The following is a 21,707-nucleotide window of genomic DNA, read 5'->3' on the forward strand; positions in this document are numbered from 1 at the left end:
CTAGTCTAGTCTAGTCTATAGTCTAGTCTATAGTCTAGTCTATAGTCTAGTCTACAGTCTAGACTATAGACTAGACTATAGTCTAGTCTACTGTCTAGTCTATAGTAAAGTCTTTAGTCTAGTCTGTAGTCTAGTCAATAGTCTAGTCTATAGTCTGCTCTATAGTCGAGTCTATAGTCTTGTTTGTAGCTTAGTCTAAATTTTAATCTAGACTCTAGTATATATTCTAATCTTTAGTCTACTTTAAATTCTGGTCTATACTCTAATCTACAGTCGAGTCTATAGTATAGTCTATTGTCTAGTCTAGTCAATTCTAGGGTCTAATCTTTAGTCTACTTTATAACCTAGTCTATAAACTAGTTTTAGTAGAGAATTTAAAGTTCATTATTTCCTTTTATATTTTCTTCCATTTAGTCTCTATTTTATATTGTTTCAGTTTAGCATGTGGGCGTCTATATGTTCAGCCTGACAGGCAGACAGCAAAATCTACAAAAACATATCAATTGAACATGTTATTTTTCTGAAATGTACTTTTTTTTAACAGAGATTTCATTTCATATTGTATATTTTTTTATTTTTCCATTTTTAATTTATTTAACGTGCACAACATAAGGTTAATTAAAGTATGTCTGTACGAGTGTTTTTCAGTAGATTTTCATTTCATTTTTCATGTTACTTTTCGATATAGATTATTGGTTTATAAAATTTGCAAAATATAGTCTTTACAGATTGGTTATTCAATTCAATATGATTTTTTATTAACACAATTTATTTTTGTGATTTTTTCTAATTCTTTAAAATAAGTAAACAACATTATCGTTAGCAATATCAATGACCCCATCTTCATAATCACCGTGCCCAATGACCCAAACAACTATAACAATAATAGTAAATTTAATTTTAATTTCATTTATATGGAGACATGTGTCTGCGGTAAAATCTACATATGTATGTGTACAGTTGATAGCAACAGGAAACATAAGGATGCAAAAATATAATATAAATATTTTTTTTGTTAGATTTTTTTTGTAGAATTTTTAATTTTTCTTACATCGACTGTATAATATATTTGTCGACTGATTTATTTAAATGTAAAATCTATTTGCATGTGTATTTCTATGTGTACGTATCCGTCTGTGTTCATCTCAATATATTTGCATTTATTGAAAAGCCATTTACTCAATATATAATAATTTAACTTGTATGGAAATCGTTTCCTATCGTATCGAAATATAGTATCCAACCATACACAACATATTGTTAAACAATCGATTTCAACAGCAAATTCAAAACATTTCGATTTACAATTTATTACTGTAATAGTCTTGCAATCTGTTGTTTGTATTGTAAATATAAATATGTATATATGTATAAGTGTATCTACATATGTATTAATTTGTGTGTGTGGAAATTTGTATTTATTTGTAAATGTAGTTGTGCATTAGGTTTATGGTCGGTCTGATGTTATCAGCATCATCGTACGTTCAAATGAATAAATGGTCATCTCTTATGGTCATCATATGCTTGAATGTTTGGAATCATCATTTCATACATTCCCCACATACAGAAATTTACATGTACATATGTACGTACTTACACACACTTTCATATTTAGGCGTAAACCCATAAAAGGGTAAAAGATTTAATGTTCAAATATGTAGACTTAAGAGCAAGAAAAGGAGGTGGTCGGAATGAGAATTTTTCCGATAAATTCAGTTCATGCACATAATTAGAGTTCATGCACATTACTAGACTATAGACTATAGACTAGACTATAGACTAGACTATAGACTAGACTATAGACTAGACTATAGACTAGACTATAGACTAGACTATAGACTAGACTATAGACTAGACTATAGACTAGACTATAGACTAGACTATAGACTAGACTATAGACTAGACTATAGACTAGACTATAGACTAGACTATAGACTAGACTATAGACTAGACTATAGACTAGACTATAGACTAGACTATAGACTAGACTATAGACTAGACTATAGACTAGACTATAGACTAGACTATAGAAAAGACTATAGAAAAGACTATAGACTAGACTATAGACTATACTATAGACTATACTATATACTATACTATAGACTATACTATAGAATAGACTATAGACTATACTATAGACTAGACTACAGACTAGACTAAAGTCTATACTATAGACTAGACTATAGGCTAGACTATAGACTAGACTATAGACTAGACTATAGACTAGACTGTAGACTAGACTATAGACTAGTCTATATACTAGACTTTAGACTAGGCTATAGACTAGACTATAGATTAGACTATAGACTATACTATTTAACATTTAAACGAAATATATCCTTTTCGTACCCCACTCGTACCTGTCGAGATATTTCCACATATGATATGTGTTATAACAATTGTTTCATAGTTTTTTGTTGTGATTGTGTGTGTGTTGTGGGAAGTTGGCTGGCGAAAGATTTTATCCAACCACTTGCAATTGATTTTGTTGTTGATTTTCCAAATACGAAAAATAAACATAAAATTACTCTGAAAATATTGTCAAATTATATGGATATTTTATTAGAAACTTGGATTTTGTCTCAAATCTTACAATACAAATACAATAGGATATTCTATAGATTTATAATAATTTCTGTATACAATTGTTGCAGACAACTTCCTATGATTTCATTTATGTGCAACAATGAATATAGTTGGATTAAATCAATAGAAAGTATAAACGAATTGAACAAATGAATAAATAATGAATTACTTTTCTTTGATAACAAAAACATTCAAAATTTGTAATTATTTATTTAAAATAAATTCGTTAGAATAGTTTATTTACTTAAAATTTTGTTGGATTTTTAAATTAGAAATACATTTTGTAACTAAATATTTTTTTGTATATTTTGTTAATTTAATGAGCAATACCAGTGTGTTCCTTAATCCATTCCAAGTAGCTGGTGACACGGGTGAAGGCAACTGGGAAACCCTTAGAGCAACCAGCAGCAGCACCGAAAGAAGTCAAACCTACTTGAACCTTGGTGGTTTCCAAAACCAATGGACCGCCAGAATCACCTTGGCAGGTGGAAACAGCATTAGGAGTGGAGACACAAATGTTAGAGGCTGTAACGGTGCGTCCATAAGTTTTGGCACAAACAGTATTGGTGATGACTTCCATGACTCCCCATTGCAAATCGGTGGCAACAGAGGTAGCAGAATCACCCATAAGACCCCAACCGGAAGCAATAACCTTATCACCAGCATAAGTGGAATAAGAGCTGGCAATGGTGGGCAATTGGACGGGCTTAATTAAAGCGGTATAGGCGGTGGAGGGGATCTTGATCAAGGAGATATCGTTCTTTAAAGTTTTGCTGTTCCAACCAGAGTGAATGATGACATCGCTGGGTTGAACAGTGTATTTAACTTGAGCCTGTGTGCGAACGGTAGCACCCAAGTAGACGGTAACAGATTTAACACCATCAGTACAGTGAGCAGCAGTCAATACCCATTGGTGGCCGATCAAAGAACCACCACACCAGGAGGAGGAAAGAGCACCAAGTTTCAATGACAAACCAACTTGATAGGGGAATTGACCGACAGCAGCATTATGACCATTGGAAATGCGACCCTCTTGCTCTACCACAGGCACAACAACGTTGCGGGGTAGAATTACATCGCTGCGTAAATCGAAGGCTGAGGCGGTGGCCAAAGCTAAAGCGAAAACTACTAAGAATTTCATGTTGCTCTATTGAAGAATTTAAACAACTGATACTTTTCTCTTTGCTCGAATACCTTTTTATAGTCGATATATCCGCGTAACGTTAAAGATGGATTTGTTAATGGCAAATTGTATTAATAACTGATAAGACTTTCTTTTTAATTATATTTTGTTTTATTTCATAATTTTCGAAATTTTTCCTTTTAAAATCAAGTTCAATTACCAAACCATAATAGAATTTGTTTGGGTACCTCTTGACTAAGTTATTTGTTTATATTCTTAACTGATAATACTGAATAGAAAGAATCAAGAAACCCCCAACAAATACTTGTTAACAGATAACAATGAAAGTTTTAATATTATTCAAATATTCAGAAGTAAAATGATATTTACAAATATTTTAGTGGTCTAAGCACTGGTCTATAATCCAGACTATAGTTACTATATATAGTAACTATATAGTGTACTTTACAGTTTAAACTATAGTCGATAGTTTAGTCTTTAGTATAATTTCTAACTCAATCGATAGTCTAGTCTACAATCTAGTAGACAGTCTAATCTATAGTCTAATTTAATGTCTAACCTACTGTCTAATTTATAGTCCAATGCCAAACCCAAACGATAGTTTCAATTCCAATCTGACTTATTGCCCAGCAATTAATCTGTTATATCGTCCGAACTACAGTTTTTGTCAAACGGTGTATAGTTTTTAATTAACACTCTGATTTAATCTATAGTTTTTAATTGTGTTATCAGCTAACTTGTGCAGGGATTTTTTTCACACTATTTTAAATATTATCTATTTTCTCCATACTTTTAGCAATTTAATTAATTCACAAGCAAACATAATCTAGTCACTTGCTAACAACAAAAGCATAAGTTCTTAAGTTAAAGTGTGACCAGCACCTGGAGGAAATTTAATTAAAATCACTCTCTTATCAATTATTGCAAATTCTATAGTTCTATTGCATACTTCAGGGGCGAAATTCAAAAGTTGCTATATAAACCTATTAGATTGGGGAAGAAAATTATCAGTTGTTGATTTTCTTCAATAGAACAACATGAAATTCCTATTATTTTTTGTTTTGGCTTTGGCCACGGCCTCTGCTTTCGATTTGCGCAGTGATGTAATTCAACCACGCAACGTTGTTGTGCCTGTGGTAGAACAAGACGGTCGCATTTCCAATGGTCATAATGCTGCTGTCGGTCAATTTCCCTATCAAGTTGGTTTGTCATTGAAACTTGGAGCTTTTTCCTCCTCCTGGTGTGGTGGTTCTTTGATCGATCACCAATGGGTATTGACTGCTGCTCACTGTACCGATGGTGTTAAATCTATAACAGTCTACTTGGGTGCTACCGTTCGCACACAGGCTCAAGTTAAATACACCGTTAAACCCAGCGATGTCATCATTCACTCTGGTTGGGAAAGAAAAACTTTGAAAAACGATATTTCCTTGATCAAGATTCCCTCCACCGCTTATACCGCTTTAATTAAACCCGTTCAATTGCCCGCTCTTGCCAGCTCTTATTCCACTTATGCCGGTGATAAGGTTATTGCTTCCGGTTGGGGTCTTATGGGTGATTCTGCTACCTCTGTTGCCACCGATTTACAATGGGGAGTCATGGAAGTCATCACCAATGCAGTGTGTGCCAAAACTTATGGCCGTACTATTACTGCCTCTAACATTTGTGTCTCCACTCCTGATGTTGTTTCCACCTGCAAAGGTGATTCTGGCGGTCCATTAGTTTTGGAAACCACCAAGGTTCAAGTTGGTTTGACTTCTTTCGGTGCTGCTGCTGGTTGCTCTAAGGGTTACCCAGTTGCTTTTACCCGTGTCACCAGTTACTTGGAATGGATTAGGGAACACACTGGTATTTTTGCAAAATTCTTATAAAATAATCGATTAATTGTGTTTAATTTTTGTTCCTAAAATCTGAAGCAAATTGACATTCATATTCGGAATACTATTGCAAGTGACTCGTATTTAAAGCTATATTGCTCCTTGTAAAGCTCATGTTTAATTAAAAGATTAAAAAATCGTTAAAAATTTGTTTTATTTGAAATCCATTAAACTAAAGCATTTTATCAAGTTTTCAATAAGAAATTCCAGTGTGTTCATTGATCCATTCCAAGTAGCTGGTGACACGAGTGAAGGCAGCTGGGAAACCCTTTTCACAGCCCAAAATAGAACCGAAAGAAGTTAAACCAACTTGTACGCCAGTAGAATCTAAAACCAATGGACCGCCGGAATCACCCAGGTTGGAATCACAAAGGTTGGAGGAGGTAATGATGGAACCATAAGTTCTAGCACAGGCAGCATTGCTAATAATATTCAAGCGAGCCCATTGCAAATAGTTAGTAACACCAGCAACAGAGTCCGAAATACGACCCCAACTAGAAGCAATAACCTCATCACCGGCAAAGGAAGGATAAGAGTTGGCAAGAGCGGGCAATTCAACGGGTTGAATCAAATCAGTATAAGCGGTTTCGGGGATCTTGACCAAAGAAATATCATTCTTCAAAGTTTTGTTATTCCAGTCAGGGTGGATGATAATATCACCGGCATCAACGACGTATTTAACTTCAGCTCTGGTACGGTAGGTGGCACCCAAGTATATAGTAACAGACTCTACACCATCGGTACAGTGAGCTGCAGTCAAAACCCATTCGTTGCCGATTAAAGAACCACCACACCAGGAATAGCGGGTGGCGTTAAGTTTCAGAGAAAGACCAACTTGATAGGGGAACTGACCCATATCAGCATCTTGACCATTAGTAATGCGACCCTCAGTGCCGAAAGCAGGAGCAACAATACTGCGTGAAAAGATTTCAGAAGCAGAAGCCGAGGCTAAAGCCAAAGCTAAAACTATTAAGAATTTCATGTTGATCTTGTAAATTTAATTGAAGACTGATACATTACGTTAAGCTTTCATTACTTTATTGGCGAATTTAAAATTTTGTTAATTGTGTATTCAAAACACTCTAGATTTTGAATTATTGTAACTGATAAGCTTATGTTTTTTAATAATTTATCAATAAACCAATACCTAAATAATAATTATAGTTTTTTTGGTTAACAAAGATGTTGAGGTAGTTCTTGTACTGATAAGCTTTTCATATGTTATCGGTTATAATATTAAAAGTTAAAAACAAATGTTTTAAAAAAACCCACTTATGTATAAATTTTAAGATTTAATCGTTATGGTTTTAAATATATATATACGTAGATTACCAAAAATGTTGATTAACAAAATTTTAAGGGCTTCAAGGAAAACCAATAACAAATCGTATGTTATAAATTAAAATTGTTTTATTTTTAGTTAATTACTTTTTGAGTACAATTTCTCGTATATTCAAGGTTATAATAGTAATAATTGTTATATAATAAGAGTTAAAACTGGTAAACTTCGCTACCTCGATCTAGTATAAAGTTTCAAATGTTCTATGGTGAACTATTTGAAACATTTATCTCCTTATATTACCATGAATATATCCATGTTATTATAATTATAACAAGAGTTCATTGTAAACTTTCTATAAAGTACAGAAAGCTTGAGAAAGCAACATGGCTATTCAAATGCTATTTAAATGACTATTCAAATCTTTTGGTTTAACCCCAGCGAGAGCAAGATGAGAGCCATTTCGGAATGATGAAGTCAGAGGCTAGTTAAAGGCACAACTATTATACGACTGGATACGCGATCACTGGAATACTTTTCCTTACTAATCCTATTCAGTCAGGTGCAATAACGCAACGATAAGTATGTCTACTAAAATCCTATGATTCAAACCCAAAGAGAAAGAGAAAGCGCCTTTTCAGAATGAATAAGTCTGAGGTTAGGATTCACAGGCACAACTACATAAAATTGTAGGAATAGATTCACACGATTGTAGCGTATACGCTTTGTTGAAATACTTTTTGTCACATTGCCAGGATTTCATCATAATTAAATCCAAACATCTGCAGAGCGATGTATTTCAGATATTACATCCCTTAGAAATACTGACTGGAAATATCTAATGAACTATGATCAGCGAAAACAGTTCTTAACATTGATATATAAAAATTCCATCACATCGAAATATTGATCATAGACCCACAAAAGTATAAATATTGCGAATCCTTATTAAATTCGAAGACGATCTAACCATGTCTGTCTGTTTAAAGCACGATAGAGTCCGAACGGAAAGAGGTCAAATATTCCCTATAGGTAGGGTTTGTTAAGTATTGAAAATGGGCAATATCGATTCACGTTCGTATACAAATGTCCTCCGAAAAAGTCATAATTGTTTTTGCTATTACAGCGTTAAAACTCGAAATAAATAAATAAATAAATAAATCTTATATGAGCCAAATTCTCTCTATCAAATGTTATGAGAATCGGACTATAATTGACCCAACCCCTTATATATGGTCCCCTCCAAAAAATGGCTTCAACGCCCATTACTGGCGTTACGAGAAAAAATCTTTTTACCGAATTTAATGAGGATCGGTCAATAATTAACCCTACTATAATGACCCCCACAGAATTGACTTTAACGCTGCAAAAGCTCAGGATTTTCAAAAACTTTAATGAAGTTTCAGGCAAATAATAAACACACAAAATTCAGGTACAATATAAATTCATAATAAAAATATTTTTATTAAACTTAACTTAAGTAACAAAATATTAATCAAACTTAAGGAAAAATTAAACACCAACTTAATAAGAGACAGTTCACTGTAAAATTTACTAGATCAACATGAAATTCTTAATAGTTTTCGCTTTGGCTTTAGCCTCAGTTTCTGCTAGTGAAATCCGTTCACGCAGTGTTATTGCACCTGCTTTCCAAACTGAGGGTCGCATTACCAATGGTCAAGATGCCACCGTAGGACAATTCCCCTATCAAGTGGGTCTTTCCTTGAAAATTGATGACACTCGCTACACCTGGTGTGGTGGCTCTGTGATCAGCAATGAATGGATATTGACTGCTGCTCACTGCACTGACAAAATTGTATCAGCTACTGTCTATTTGGGTGCCACCTTCCGTACCGAAGCTGAAGTTAAATACACTGTTTATCCCGAAGATATCATTATCCATCCTGAATGGAATTTCCAATTGTTGATCAATGATATTTCCCTGGTTAAAATTCCCGAAACTGCCTACACCGCTTTGATTCAACCCATTGAATTGCCCGCTATTGCCAGCTCCTACCCTACCTATGCCGGTGAAATGGTTATTGCTTCTGGTTGGGGTCTTATTTCTGATGCTGCTACCCAAGTTACCGACGATTTGCAATGGGCCCGTTTAGAAGTCATCACCAATGCTGTTTGTGCCAGAACTTACGGTGGCATTATAACCTCATCCAACTTATGTGTTAAGACTCCCGGCGGTACTTCCACCTGTCGTGGTGATTCTGGCGGCCCATTGGTTTTGGAATCTACCGGTGTTCAAATTCCTTTAACTTCTTTCGGTTCTGCTTTGGGCTGCGAAAAGGGTTACCCAGCTGCCTTCACTCGCCTTACCAGCTATTTGGAATGGATTCGTGAACATACTGGAGTTTCTTACTAATTTAATGTAGTATTTTTAGAAAATATTAAATAAAATTCATATGAATTTATCCTGTACCTGAATTATAAATGTATTAATCCTTTCAAATTAGAAGCATAGAGTAGGCTAAAGACTTGAATACATCTAGACTATTGACTAGACTATAGACTAGAATATAGACTAAACTATAGACTAAGCTATAGAGTAGACTATAGACTAGACTATAAAATAGAATATAGACTATAGTCTACGCTAGACTATAGACTAAACTACACTATAGACTATAAACTAGAATATATACTATGGTCTAAGCTAGACTATAGACTAAACTAGACTATAGACTAAACTAGACTATAGACTAGACTATAGACTACACTTTAGTCTACACTATAGACTAAACTATAGACTATACTATATAATAGAGTACAAACTGAACTATAGACTAAACTATAGACTTGGCTATAGACTAGACTATCGAATAGACTATAGACTAGACTATAGAATAGCAATGCCGTGTGTGCCAAAACTTATGGTCGTACTGTTACTTCCTCTAACATTTGCATCTCTACTCTCGATTATGTCTCCACTTGCAAAGGTGATTCCGGTGGCCCATTGGTTTTGGAGTCCAGCAATATTCAAGTAGGTTTGACTTCCTTTGGGGCTATGGATGGTTGTGAAAAAGGTTTCCCAGCTGCCTTTACCCGTGTCACCAGCTACTTGGAATGGATCAGAGTCAACACTGGCATTTCTTATTAAATTATCTCATTTTGAAATAATATCAGTATAGATAAAGAAAAAATAAAGCTCCATGACTTTTTAATAGGATTGTGCTTTAAGACCCCTTCCTCAAGTGGTATGTCTATGTTTTTGATAATTCAAATTAACTTTAAGCAATTTAATTTCAGAATTGTCCCAATTCTCTTATACTACTTATAGTATAAGAGACATAATGTTTTTTTTTTTTTTTAGAATATTAGAGAACTATGACGTCCAATATCTCGATAAGATAGTAGTATTAATTATGTATTTCTTTTGTAAAATATTAAATAATTAATAAAAAAACAAATAATTGAAAGTCACTGTACTTGTCTTTATCTAAGGAATAAGAAAAAAACCCATAAAATCTTGTCAGTATCATTATACTAAACTTAGCATACTAGCGAAAAAAATAAAATAAATTAAAACTGATCAATACTTGGAAAAAGTGTGACACCTAATGACTTTTTAATAATATGAAGTGTTTGCTCTTAACACGGACTTTATTTACACGTTTGTGGGAGTAAGATAAGATAAGTTTTGGCCACTTTAAAAAGTATTCCATCGCATAGCTTTAACCATAGACACTTTCACTTCAGTAATGCTTAAGTAAGAATATAATCAAGCAAGTGAATTGATAACTTGTTCTATCTATTCGCTAGATCTGTAAAAATTTTCACTATATATGGCCCGTGATTGAAATAATGGAATCAGTAGTTGTTTTGTTTTTCCAACAAGAGCAACATGAAATTCTTAGTACTTTTTGCTTTAGCTTTGGCCTCGGTCAATGCCTTCGATTTACGTGGCGCTGAAATCACTCAACGTAATGTCCTTGTTCCTGTGGTAGAAACTGAAGGACGCATTACCAACGGCCAGAATGCTGCTGTCGGACAATTCCCCTACCAAGTTGGTTTGTCTTTGAAACTTAGTGCCACCGCTTCCTCCTGGTGTGGTGGTTCTTTGATTGGCAACAGATGGGTTTTGACCGCTGCCCACTGTACCGATGGTGTTCAATCTGTTACTGTTTACTTGGGTGCCACTGTACGCACCTCAGCTGAAGTTAAACACACCGTTAGCAAGAGCGATATCATCATCCACTCTGGTTGGAACAGCAAAACTTTGAAGAACGATATTTCCTTGATCAAGATCCCCTCCACTGCTTATACTGCCAAGATTAAGGCTGTTAAATTGCCCGCCATTGCCAGCTCTTACTCTACCTACACCGGTGATAAGGTTATTGCTTCCGGTTGGGGTCGTACCTCCGATGCCAGTGGTGTTGCTACTAACTTGCAATGGGCCCGTATGGATGTCATCTCTAATGCTGCCTGTGCTAAGACTTATGGTGCTATTATCACTTCCTCCAACATTTGCGTTTCTACTCCTGGAGGCGTTTCCACCTGCCAAGGTGATTCCGGCGGCCCATTGGTTTTGGAATCCTCCAAGGTTCAAGTTGGTTTGACTTCATTCGGTTCTTCTGCCGGTTGCGCCAAGGGTTACCCAGCTGCTTTCACTCGTGTCACCAGCTACTTGGAATGGATCAAATCCCACACTGGTATTTAAGTAACTAATTGTTTTTTTTTTAAATAAAATCATATTAAACTTTTGAATCGAAACCTAGTTCTTTTATTGTACACTAAGGAAACTGAACTATGGATATGAGTTTGAAAAGTAAAGTTTTATATCGTAAAATGTAGATACAAACATAAATAAAAATTGAGACTCTAAATATAATGAAATGTGTAAGTTAAAGGATTCAGCAATCTATCATTACGCGATCGGTCAAAGAGATAATCGATCTCACCTCTGGTACTTCGTCAATTTGATAAATATTCAACACATTAATTTTCTCTTGCGATCGTGAATTATGTTTCTCATTGGATCGATCATTCAAGCGAACGTTACAATACTCAGTATCTTTATTACAAAATTCCTTTAGTAGGAAGTCAAGCTTAACGATCAATTGAAAAATTAAGATGAGTAAACTAAAGTATTTAACAAAATTATGCACGATCGGAATTTGAAAAGATCGTATCTGTTTCATACAATGATCGCTATTAGCTCCACCCTATAATAAAATTGTGAATTGTCTTTTCTCTGAAAAATAAAGCTCATTTAACTAGACGATGTTGATCGACCCTTTAAGCGACACAGTATCCAGCATATCAATTAAAAAATTTTAGAAAGTAAACATTATAAGTTAGATCGTAGAATAGATTATAGTCTTGACCTTTTAGACTAGATAATATCATTTGTAATATGTTTAGTTGCTATATGTTATATAGTTGCTATATAGTATTGCAATCTTATATAGCACATTTTCTTGAAAATTAGATATTATAAAACAAATCAATATAAATTTTTTCAAACTGTTTTATTTATTTAAACAAATTTGAATTTTAAATTTCTGTAATTTAACAACTTAATAAGAAATTCCAGTGTGTTCATTGATCCATTCCAAATAGCTGGTGACGCGGGTGAAGGCAGCAGGGAAACCCTTTTCACAGCCCAAAATGGAACCGAAGGAAGTCAAACCAACTTGAACTCCAGAGGATGCCAACACCAATGGACCGCCGGAATCACCCTTGCAGGTGGAAATACCACAGGGAGTCTTGACACAAAGATTGGAGGAGGTAATGGTGGAACCATAAGTTCTGGCACAGACAGCATTGCTAATAACTTCCAAGCGAGCCCATTGCAAATAGTTGGTAACACCGGAAGCAGAGTCCGAAATACGACCCCAACCAGAAGCAATAACCTCATCACCGGCAAAGGAAGGATAAGAGCTGGCAAGAGCGGTTTGGAAATGGTGTTGGTTTAATTTTCTTGTTTTTATAAAATTCTGTATTCCTTGGAAATCAGATAATAGGGCTTTAAGTGAAGTGTAAAAAATCCCAGTTAATCAATACGCACGTTGGTATTTATAATTAATAGATAATTATAACAATTATTTTAAATATACACCATTTCCAAAGAAAACATAAAAAAAAATTGGAATTTGAAATAAAATATTTTTTTTCGAAAATCTTTGTAACTAACTAAGTTACAAAATAAGTAACTAAGTAAAGAACTAACTAACTAACTAACTAACTGACTAAATAACTAAATAACTAACTAACTAATTAACTTACTAACTAACTAACTAACTAATTAACTTACTAACTAACTAAACTAACTAAGTGACTAAGTTGTATATTCTTTAAACTATGCCTCCACAATGGCAAACAATTTTCCCCAAATCCTAGAACATTTTTTGTTATTTCTCTGGGAAATGGTGTTTATATTAAATTTTGATTAAATCAATAGCTAATAACACACTTATCAAATAGTGTATGTTTAACTGGGATTATCACACTTAAGTTTATGGTTTATTATCTGATCTTAGGATAGAGCAAGTGAACTAATACAAAAAAAATCTCCAGCAATTTTACAGCAATATCTATAGTTTGTTTTAAGAAAATTTAAAATTTTCTATATAAAGCTGATATTTCGAGAGGCTAAAAGTATCAGTTGTTTCAATCACTTACAAGAGCAACATGAAATTCTTAATAGTTTTTGCTTTGGCTTTAGCCACGGCCTCCGCCTTCGATTTGCGCAACAATGAAATCTATTCACGTAATGTAGTGGTGCCTGTTATTGAGTCTGAGGGACGTATTGCCAATGGTCAGGATGCTGCTGTAGGTCAATTTCCCTATCAAGCTGGTTTGTCATTGAAACTTAGCGCTACTTCCTCGGCCTGGTGTGGTGGTTCTTTAATCGGCAGCCGTTGGGTGTTGACTGCCGCTCATTGTACTGTGGGAGTACAAGGTATTACTGTCTACTTGGGCTCCACCGTACGTACCAAGGCTGAGATTAGATATACAGTTAATCCCAATGACATTATTGTGCACAGTGGCTATAATGGCAAAACTTTAAAGAATGACATATCCTTGATTAGAATCCCCCAAACCACTTATACCGCTTTGATTCAACCTGTACAATTGCCTGCTCTTGCCAGCTCTTATTCTACATATACCGGTGAGAAGGTTATTGCCTCCGGTTGGGGTCGTATGGGTGACTCTGCCACTGGTGTGGCTAACCATTTGCAATGGGCTCGCATGGAAGTGATTAGCAATGCCGTGTGTGCCAAAACTTATGGTCGTACTGTTACTTCCTCTAACATTTGCATCTCTACTCTCGATTATGTCTCCACCTGCAAAGGTGATTCCGGTGGCCCATTGGTTTTGGAGTCCAGCAATATTCAAGTAGGTTTGACTTCTTTTGGTGCTATGGATGGTTGTGAAAAAGGTTTCCCAGCTGCCTTTACCCGTGTCACCAGCTACTTGGAATGGATCAGAGTCAACACTGGCATTTCTTATTAAATTATCTCATTTTGAAATAATATCAGTATAGATAAAGACAAAATAAAGCTCCATGACTTTTTAATAGGATTGTGCTTTAAGACCCCTTCCTCAAGTGGTATGTCTATGTTTTTGATAATTCAAATTAACTTTAAGCAATTTAATTTCAGAATTGTCCCAATTCTCTTATACTACTTATAGTATAAGAGACATAATGTTTTTTTTTTAGAATATTAGAGAACTATGACGTCCAATATCTCGATAAGATAGTAGTATTAATTATTTATTTCTTTTGTAAAATATTAAATAATTAATAAAAAAACAAATAATTGAAAGTCACTGTACTTGTCTTTATCTAAGGAAGAAACAAGTAACAGTTCTATATTCGGCTGTGCCGAATCTTATATACCCTTCACCATGATGTGTTTAAAGCCTTTTGTACCTTTTGAAGAACGAAAAAGTACCAAAAAGTCCCCATCTATGGGTCCTCAGTTAATCCGGGCCATACAAACTTAATTACATGTTCCTAGGTTCAATATTGTAGAAATTGTAAAAAGTACCTTTTGAAGAACGAAAAAGTACCAAGAAGTCCCCTTTTACTGGTTCTTACTTAATCCGGGATATACGAACTTAATAACATGTTTCTAGGTTCAATATTATAGAAATTTCAAAAAGTACCTTTTGAAGAATGAAAAAGTACCAAAAAGTACCCTTTCATGGGTCCTCACTTAATCCTGGCCATACATACTTAATTACATGTTTCTAGGTTTAATATCGTAGAAATTGCAAAAAGTACCTTTTGAAAAACGAAAAAGTACCAATAAGTCCCGTTTTATGGGTCCTTACTTAATCCGGGCCATACATACATAATTACATGTTTCTAGATTCAATATTGTAGAAATTGCAAAAAGTACCTTTTGAAAAACGAAAAAATACCAAAAAGTCCCCTTTTATGGGTCCTCACTTAATCCGGGTCATACATACTTAATTACATGTTTCTAGGTTCAATATTGTAGAAATTGCAAAAAGTACCTTTTGAAAAACGAAAAAGTGCCAAAAAGTCCCCTTGTATGGGTCCTCACTTTATCCGGGCCATACATACTTAATTACATGTTTCTAGGTTCAATATTGTAGAAATTGCAAAAAGTACCTTTTGAACAACGAAAAAGTCCCCTTTTATGGGTCCTCACTTAATCCGGGCCATACATACTTAATTACATGTTTCTAGGTTCAATATTGTAGAAATTGCAAAAAGTACCTTTTGAAAAACGAAAAAGTACCAAAAACTCCCCTTGTTTGGGTCCTCACTTAATCCGGCCATGCATACTTAATTTCATGTTTCTAGGTTCAATATTATAGAAATTTCAAAAAATACCTTTTGAAGAACGAAAAAGTACCAGAAAGTCCCCTTTTATAGGTTCTCACTTAATCCAGGCTCTACATACTTAATTTCATATTTCTAGCCCATAACAAAACATTAGTGCTGCTCTCGCTCTGCTACTCTTGCTCTGCTGCTCTTGCTCTGCTTTGCTTTTATAAACAAATTACAATAACAATATTTACCGTATTGTTATGTATTTTGTTTTTGTTTTTTGCAGTTTCTGTCTGAGCATGAATAAAAATCTAAATTTTATATGAAATTTTCAGAGGTTGTCTCGGTTTTTTCTCATATCTCCGTTATTTATGGACCGATTTTGCTGATTTTAAATAGCGTTCTTGCCGGTCGTATGTCTGATAGAATTATGGAAGATTCGGATCTCGCAGATATCTGGGGTCTTCTAAAAACTGATTTCAACAAACATACAGACAGACAGACAGACAGACAGACGGACATGGCTTAATCATCTCCGCTACCTATAAGGATCCAGAATATATATACTTTATATGGTCGGAAAATTATATTATAGAAATTACAAACGGAATGACAAACTTATATATACCCTTCTCACGAAGGTGAAGGGTATAAAAAAAACCCATTAAATATTGTCAGTATCATTATACTAAACTTAGCATACTAGCGAAAAAAATAAAATAAATTAAAACTGATCAATACTTGGAAAAAGTGTGACACCTAATGACTATTTAATAATTTGAAGTGTTTGCTCTTAGCACGGACTTTATTTACACTTTTGTGGGAGTAAGATAAGATAAGTTTTGGCCACTTTAAAAAGTATTCCATCGCATAGCTTTAACCATAGACACTTTCACTTCAGTAATGCTTAAGTAAGAATATAATCAAGCAAGTGAATTGATAACTTGTTCTATCTATTCGCTAGATCTGTAAAAATTTTCACTATATATGGCCCGTGATTGAAATAATGGAATCAGTAGTTGTTTTGTTTTTCCAACAAGAGCAACATGAAATTCTTAGTACTTTTCGCTTTAGCTTTGGCCTCGGTCAATGCCTTCGATTTACGTGGCGCTGAAATCACTCAACGTAATGTCCTTGTTCCTGTGGTAGAAACTGAAGGACGCATTACCAACGGCCAGAATGCTGCTGTCGGACAATTCCCCTACCAAGTTGGTTTGTCTTTGAAACTTAGTGCCACCGCTTCCTCCTGGTGTGGTGGTTCTTTGATTGGCAACAGATGGGTTTTGACCGCTGCCCACTGTACCGATGGTGTTCAATCTGTTACTGTTTACTTGGGTGCCACTGTACGCACCTCAGCTGAAGTTAAACACACCGTTAGCAAGAGCGATATCATCATCCACTCTGGTTGGAACAGCAAAACTTTGAAGAACGATATTTCCTTGATCAAGATCCCCTCCACTGCTTATACTGCCAAGATTAAGGCTGTTAAATTGCCCGCCATTGCCAGCTCTTACTCTACCTACACCGGTGATAAGGTTATTGCTTCCGGTTGGGGTCGTACCTCCGATGCCAGTGGTGTTGCTACTAACTTGCAATGGGCCCGTATGGATGTCATCTCTAATGCTGCCTGTGCTAAGACTTATGGTGCTATTATCACTTCCTCCAACATTTGCGTTTCTACTCCTGGAGGCGTTTCCACCTGCCAAGGTGATTCCGGCGGCCCATTGGTTTTGGAATCCTCCAAGGTTCAAGTTGGTTTGACTTCATTCGGTTCTTCTGCCGGCTGCGCCAAGGGTTACCCAGCTGCTTTCACTCGTGTCACCAGCTACTTGGAATGGATCAAATCCCACACTGGTATTTAAGTAACTAATTGTTTTTTTTTTTTTAATAAAATCATATTAAACTTTTGAATCGAAACCTAGTTCTTTTATTGTACACTAAGGAAACTGAACTAGGGATATGAGTTTGAAAAGTAAAGTTTTATATCGTAAAATGTAGATACAAACATGAATAAAAAGTGAGACTCTAAATATAATGAAATGTGTAAGTTAAAGGATTCAGCTATCTATCATTACGCGATCGGTCAAAGAGATAATCGATCTCACCTCTGGTACTTCGTCAATTTGATAAATATTCAACACATTAATTTTCTCTTGCGATCGTGAATTATGTTTCTCATTGGATCGATCCTCCAAGCGAACGTTACAGTACTCAGTATCTTTATTACAAAATTCCTTTAGTAGGAAGTTAGCTTAACGATCAATAGAAAAATTAAGATGAGTAAACTAAAGTTTTTACCAAAATTATCCAGGATCGGAGAATGAAAAGATCGTATCTGTTTCATACAATGATCGCTATTAGCTCCACCCTGTAATGAAATTGTGAATTGTCTTTTCTCTGAAAAAAGATCATTTAACAGACGATGTTGGATCGACCCTTTAAGCGACACAGTATCCAGCACATCAATTATAAAATTTCTTTAAACATTATTGATCTTATTCTCCTATTAATAAAGTTTTTCTTTTAAAATTGTTTGTATAAAGTAAAAATTCATTCGCATTTAATAAAAATTATTCAAGATTTTGTTAATTTCGTTTTTTTCAGATATTTTTTTTTATACAAAAAAAAACTTTTTTACATATAAAGGTCATTGTTTCTCCAGCTGTGAAAAATTCAGTCAAGTATAAGAAAAAGTTAATTTTTCTCTCGCTCTCTCTCTCTCACCCACTCTAATATATTGTAAGTGGCAGACGTAACAAATGAGTGACTGACTGACATACTGTTCTTGATGTTTATTACACTATAAAAGTGCGAAAAAATTAAATGAGAAAAACAATGCAAAACAAGTAATATCAACAACTTGATAAATCTAGTGGTTGGTGGTGATAGTACTGCTATACATAGCTCCACTTTTTCCTTGCCTGCTCTCTGTTACACAAGTGTTGTTGCGTTGCAAAAGCGTTTCATAAACAAATTCCTAAAGAAATTGTTGTTTGTTAGCGGCTTGGCTTGGCACAGCATTATGCTGTTGTGTTAATGTCAAGGGAGTTTGTTAGATGAATTACCTGATGGTTGTTGAATTGTTTTGCTATAACGTCTCACCTTGTGCTATTGCTACCTCTACTGATACTGCAGTTTTATTACAAATAGTTGCTGTTCTTTCTCAAACACTGTTTCAAATTAAAAACTAAACAGAGAGTTTGAAAAAATATACCATTGCTCATAAGTTTTAACTGCTGAGTTGGTAATTGTTTGCAGTAATTTTGAACGTACATACATTCATATATGATGTCTAAACGGTAGCACAGCATAAGATAAATTACTCGGGGTTAATAAAGCGCCAGAAGGAAATTTCACACATACACGTAAAAGGTAGTAAATTTTATTTTTGAACTTTACAAATATGTTTTGTCAAAGTTCAAGGGGAATTTTTTAAAGGCGATAAATTATGGTAGGGGGTTAATTTAACTGAAATAGTTTATACTGTAGTTAGGGTATAGGTTATACTATAGTCTTAAATGTAGACAAGTTATAGACCAGAGTATAGCACTACATATTGGTTCATAGTACAGATTATATGCTTGATTATAGTCTGTATAGACTAGACTATAGACTAGACTATAGACTAGACTACAGGCTAGACTACAGACTAGACTGTAGACTATACTATAGACTATACTAGAGACTAGACTATAGACTAGACTATAAACTAGACTGTAGACTGGGCAATAGACTAGACTATAGGCTACACTGTAGTCTAGACTTAAGACTAGACTTAAGACTAGACTTAAGACTAGACTTAAGACTAGACTTAAAACTAGACTTTAGACTAGACTTAAGACTAGAATTAAGACTAGACTTAAGACTAGACTTTAGACTAGACTTAAGACTAGAATTAAGACTAGACTTAAGACAAGACTTAAGACCAGACTTAAGACTAGACTTAAGACTTGACTTAAGACTAGAGTAGACTAAAGACTAGACTAAAGGCTAGACTATGTACTAAACTATAGACTAGACTTTAGACTAGACTATAGATATATTTCTGACTATTGACCCTAGTCCTGCACTATAGGCTATTGTCAAGATTTGAGACTCTAGTCCAGTCTATAGACTACCGTTTGGATCGTAGTTGAAACTATTCAAGACTTTAGTCTGGACTACACACTAGACTTTAATTCGTACCACTCTAGTCCAGACTATAGTAAAATATATTTTCATATAATTATTTTACCTTACATCTTCTCTACATGTTGTCTAGTAAAATAGGTCACTAGATTAATGTGTGAAAAACATTATTGCCTTTAAAGTATGTAATTAACAACATTTTAACTACATAAAGAAAGATCTCATTTTAAATGTAATAGTATGTTGTCTTGAATAATTCATTTAAACACTCTGACAGAAATAATATAAAAGGAACGATAATTAAATGTTATATAGAAGTGTTGCATTATTCAGTTAATTTTTTCAAGAGATATTAATTTATTGTTGTTGCTTTTTAATTAAAGCTAAATTAGAGAACCATAAGAGGGGATGCTTTCAAACAGGCAGATACAATTTTTTTTACAGAATATCCCGGTAGGTTTTCAAAGAGTCACAGATATCACTTTTTCTTATAGTCTAATAATCCTGCTTAAAGAAAATCAAGACGTTGGAGTACTAGTTAGGAAAATACTGTCTAACCGTGATGGCCACTATAAACATCAGCCATGGAATATCAACAAAAACAATAAATTCTCTAACAACTACTACAACAATAAACAGTAATGAAAAAGTTTGTAGATTGTTCATGTTTAGTGGGTGTTGAGAGTCAGCAAAGATGATGGTCCATAGTGGAACCTAGAGGATAAAACAACATTATAAAAAGTTTAAAATTGTCTTTAACAAAAAAATACACCATAAACAAAAGTTTAATTTTTTATGGTAAAATTTTTATAGTTAAAGTCTACACTTCAAAATAAGCAACAGCCATTCAACACAGCGCAGGAGTGCTATAGTATGAAGTAGAAGTAATAAAGCAAAATCTAGTATTAGTTATACGGAAAATATTTTTAAACTTTTGCTAATCAAAATGCTTGCAACATTTTGGTCAGTTGCAAGAATTTCTCTATTTTCTATGTTATTTCTAACACAAAATTTTTTTTGCTAAAAGATTTTCAATGTTAAATTTTTCTTGGTTTGGTTAGAGAAAATAATTTTCTTTGAAAGAAATAAAAATATTTTCATTTTGAAAAAAAAAACAACCACAACATACTGCCAAATGAAGCAGAGTATAATAAATTCGATGCAGTTGGTAGTTAGGATAGTCCGACAGTCGTTTGTCTAACCCAATGTCTTGCTATGCCATGTATGAACTTACACAAGTATTTGTATAGTATTTGCTATTAACTGAGAGTATGTGTGTTTGTGTGTGTGTGTTCGTAAGTGTGTAGGAAAAGATGTATGTGCATTGTCAAATTTAAAATGCAAATAAAGTTAAAGTTTTTCTTGAACCCAACGGTAAAATTAGTTTAAGTGCAACAATACTTTTAGTTACAATAGATTCCATGTAATATTAAAAACGAGGGTGGTAGGAGAAGTTTAAAAGAAAGACTATAGACTAGACTATAAACTAGACTATAAAATAGACTATAGACCAGACTATAGACTTTACTATAGACTGACTATAGACTAGACTATAGACTAGACTATAGACTACACTATAGACAAGACTATAGACAAGACTATAGACTAGACTATAGACTAGACAATACACTAGACTATAGACTAGACTATAGACCAGACTATAGACCAGACTATAGACTAGACTATAGACTACACTATAGACAAGCCTATAGACAAGACTATAGACTAGACTATAGACTAGACAATACACTAGACTATAGACTAGACTATAGACCAGACTATAGACCAGACTATAGACCAGACTATAGACTAGACTATAGACTAGACTATAGACCAGACTATAGACTAGATTATAGACTAGATTATAGACTAGACTATAGACTAGATTATAGACTAGACTATAGACTAGACTATAGACTAGACTATAGACTAGAC

At 34.2% G+C, this 21,707-nt stretch overlaps 9 protein-coding genes across 9 annotated transcripts; 6 read left to right on the forward strand and 3 right to left on the reverse strand.

Annotated features, from left to right (window-relative positions):
- Positions 1 to 2,813: 2,813 nt before the first annotated feature.
- On the reverse strand, positions 2,814 to 3,752 carry LOC111676477 (serine protease 1-like). Its single transcript, XM_023437435.2, has one exon. It carries the CDS (start codon positions 3,725 to 3,727, stop codon positions 2,903 to 2,905), a length of 825 nt encoding a protein of 274 aa, XP_023293203.2. The 5' UTR covers positions 3,728 to 3,752; the 3' UTR covers positions 2,814 to 2,902.
- A 1,002-nt stretch (positions 3,753 to 4,754) lies between these two features.
- Positions 4,755 to 5,737, forward strand: LOC111676491 (collagenase-like). Its single transcript, XM_023437454.2, has one exon. The coding sequence runs from the start codon at positions 4,768 to 4,770 to the stop codon at positions 5,599 to 5,601; it is 834 nt and encodes a 277-aa protein (XP_023293222.2). The 5' UTR covers positions 4,755 to 4,767; the 3' UTR covers positions 5,602 to 5,737.
- A 7-nt stretch (positions 5,738 to 5,744) lies between these two features.
- On the reverse strand, positions 5,745 to 6,603 carry LOC111676492 (serine protease 1-like). Its single transcript, XM_023437455.2, has one exon. It carries the CDS (start codon positions 6,587 to 6,589, stop codon positions 5,801 to 5,803), a length of 789 nt encoding a protein of 262 aa, XP_023293223.2. The 5' UTR covers positions 6,590 to 6,603; the 3' UTR covers positions 5,745 to 5,800.
- A 1,836-nt stretch (positions 6,604 to 8,439) lies between these two features.
- LOC111676485 (serine protease 1-like) lies at positions 8,440 to 9,322 on the forward strand. Its single transcript, XM_023437447.2, has one exon. It carries the CDS (start codon positions 8,451 to 8,453, stop codon positions 9,258 to 9,260), a length of 810 nt encoding a protein of 269 aa, XP_023293215.2. The 5' UTR covers positions 8,440 to 8,450; the 3' UTR covers positions 9,261 to 9,322.
- A 418-nt stretch (positions 9,323 to 9,740) lies between these two features.
- On the forward strand, positions 9,741 to 9,995 carry LOC124421285 (serine protease 1-like; the record flags this gene model as incomplete). Its single annotated transcript, XM_046956191.1, has 1 exon — positions 9,741 to 9,995. A coding segment is annotated over one exon (255 nt), but the record flags the coding sequence as incomplete, so codon positions are not given.
- A 730-nt stretch (positions 9,996 to 10,725) lies between these two features.
- On the forward strand, positions 10,726 to 11,608 carry LOC111676488 (serine protease 1-like). Its single transcript, XM_023437449.2, has one exon. It carries the CDS (start codon positions 10,740 to 10,742, stop codon positions 11,553 to 11,555), a length of 816 nt encoding a protein of 271 aa, XP_023293217.1. The 5' UTR covers positions 10,726 to 10,739; the 3' UTR covers positions 11,556 to 11,608.
- Positions 11,609 to 12,347: 739 nt separating this feature from the next.
- LOC111676493 (serine protease 3) lies at positions 12,348 to 13,530 on the reverse strand. The gene is made up of 2 exons (XM_046956192.1): positions 13,520 to 13,530; positions 12,348 to 12,817 (listed from the first exon to the last, which is right to left on the reverse strand). Exons 1-2 carry the CDS (start codon positions 13,528 to 13,530, stop codon positions 12,415 to 12,417), a joined length of 414 nt encoding a protein of 137 aa, XP_046812148.1. The 3' UTR covers positions 12,348 to 12,414.
- LOC111676482 (serine protease 1-like) lies at positions 13,529 to 14,353 on the forward strand. The gene has a single exon (XM_023437444.2). It carries the CDS (start codon positions 13,529 to 13,531, stop codon positions 14,351 to 14,353), a length of 825 nt encoding a protein of 274 aa, XP_023293212.2.
- Positions 14,354 to 16,648: 2,295 nt separating this feature from the next.
- Positions 16,649 to 17,637, forward strand: LOC124420581 (serine protease 1-like). The gene has a single exon (XM_046954030.1). The coding sequence runs from the start codon at positions 16,691 to 16,693 to the stop codon at positions 17,504 to 17,506; it is 816 nt and encodes a 271-aa protein (XP_046809986.1). The 5' UTR covers positions 16,649 to 16,690; the 3' UTR covers positions 17,507 to 17,637.
- Positions 17,638 to 21,707: the final 4,070 nt, after the last annotated feature.

This window comes from Lucilia cuprina, chromosome 2 (assembly GCF_022045245.1).
Source record: "Lucilia cuprina isolate Lc7/37 chromosome 2, ASM2204524v1, whole genome shotgun sequence".
NCBI classification, from domain to species: Eukaryota; Metazoa; Arthropoda; class Insecta; order Diptera; family Calliphoridae; genus Lucilia; species Lucilia cuprina.

Excerpts from the sequence above, each read along its gene's own strand:
- LOC111676477 (XM_023437435.2), bottom strand. The coding sequence starts at position 3,727 with ATGAAATTCTTAGTAGTTTTCGCTTTAGCTTTGGCCACCGCCTCAGCC.
- LOC111676491 (XM_023437454.2), top strand. The coding sequence starts at position 4,768 with ATGAAATTCCTATTATTTTTTGTTTTGGCTTTGGCCACGGCCTCTGCT.
- LOC111676492 (XM_023437455.2), bottom strand. The coding sequence starts at position 6,589 with ATGAAATTCTTAATAGTTTTAGCTTTGGCTTTAGCCTCGGCTTCTGCT.
- LOC111676485 (XM_023437447.2), top strand. The coding sequence starts at position 8,451 with ATGAAATTCTTAATAGTTTTCGCTTTGGCTTTAGCCTCAGTTTCTGCT.
- LOC111676488 (XM_023437449.2), top strand. The coding sequence starts at position 10,740 with ATGAAATTCTTAGTACTTTTTGCTTTAGCTTTGGCCTCGGTCAATGCC.
- LOC111676482 (XM_023437444.2), top strand. The coding sequence starts at position 13,529 with ATGAAATTCTTAATAGTTTTTGCTTTGGCTTTAGCCACGGCCTCCGCC.
- LOC124420581 (XM_046954030.1), top strand. The coding sequence starts at position 16,691 with ATGAAATTCTTAGTACTTTTCGCTTTAGCTTTGGCCTCGGTCAATGCC.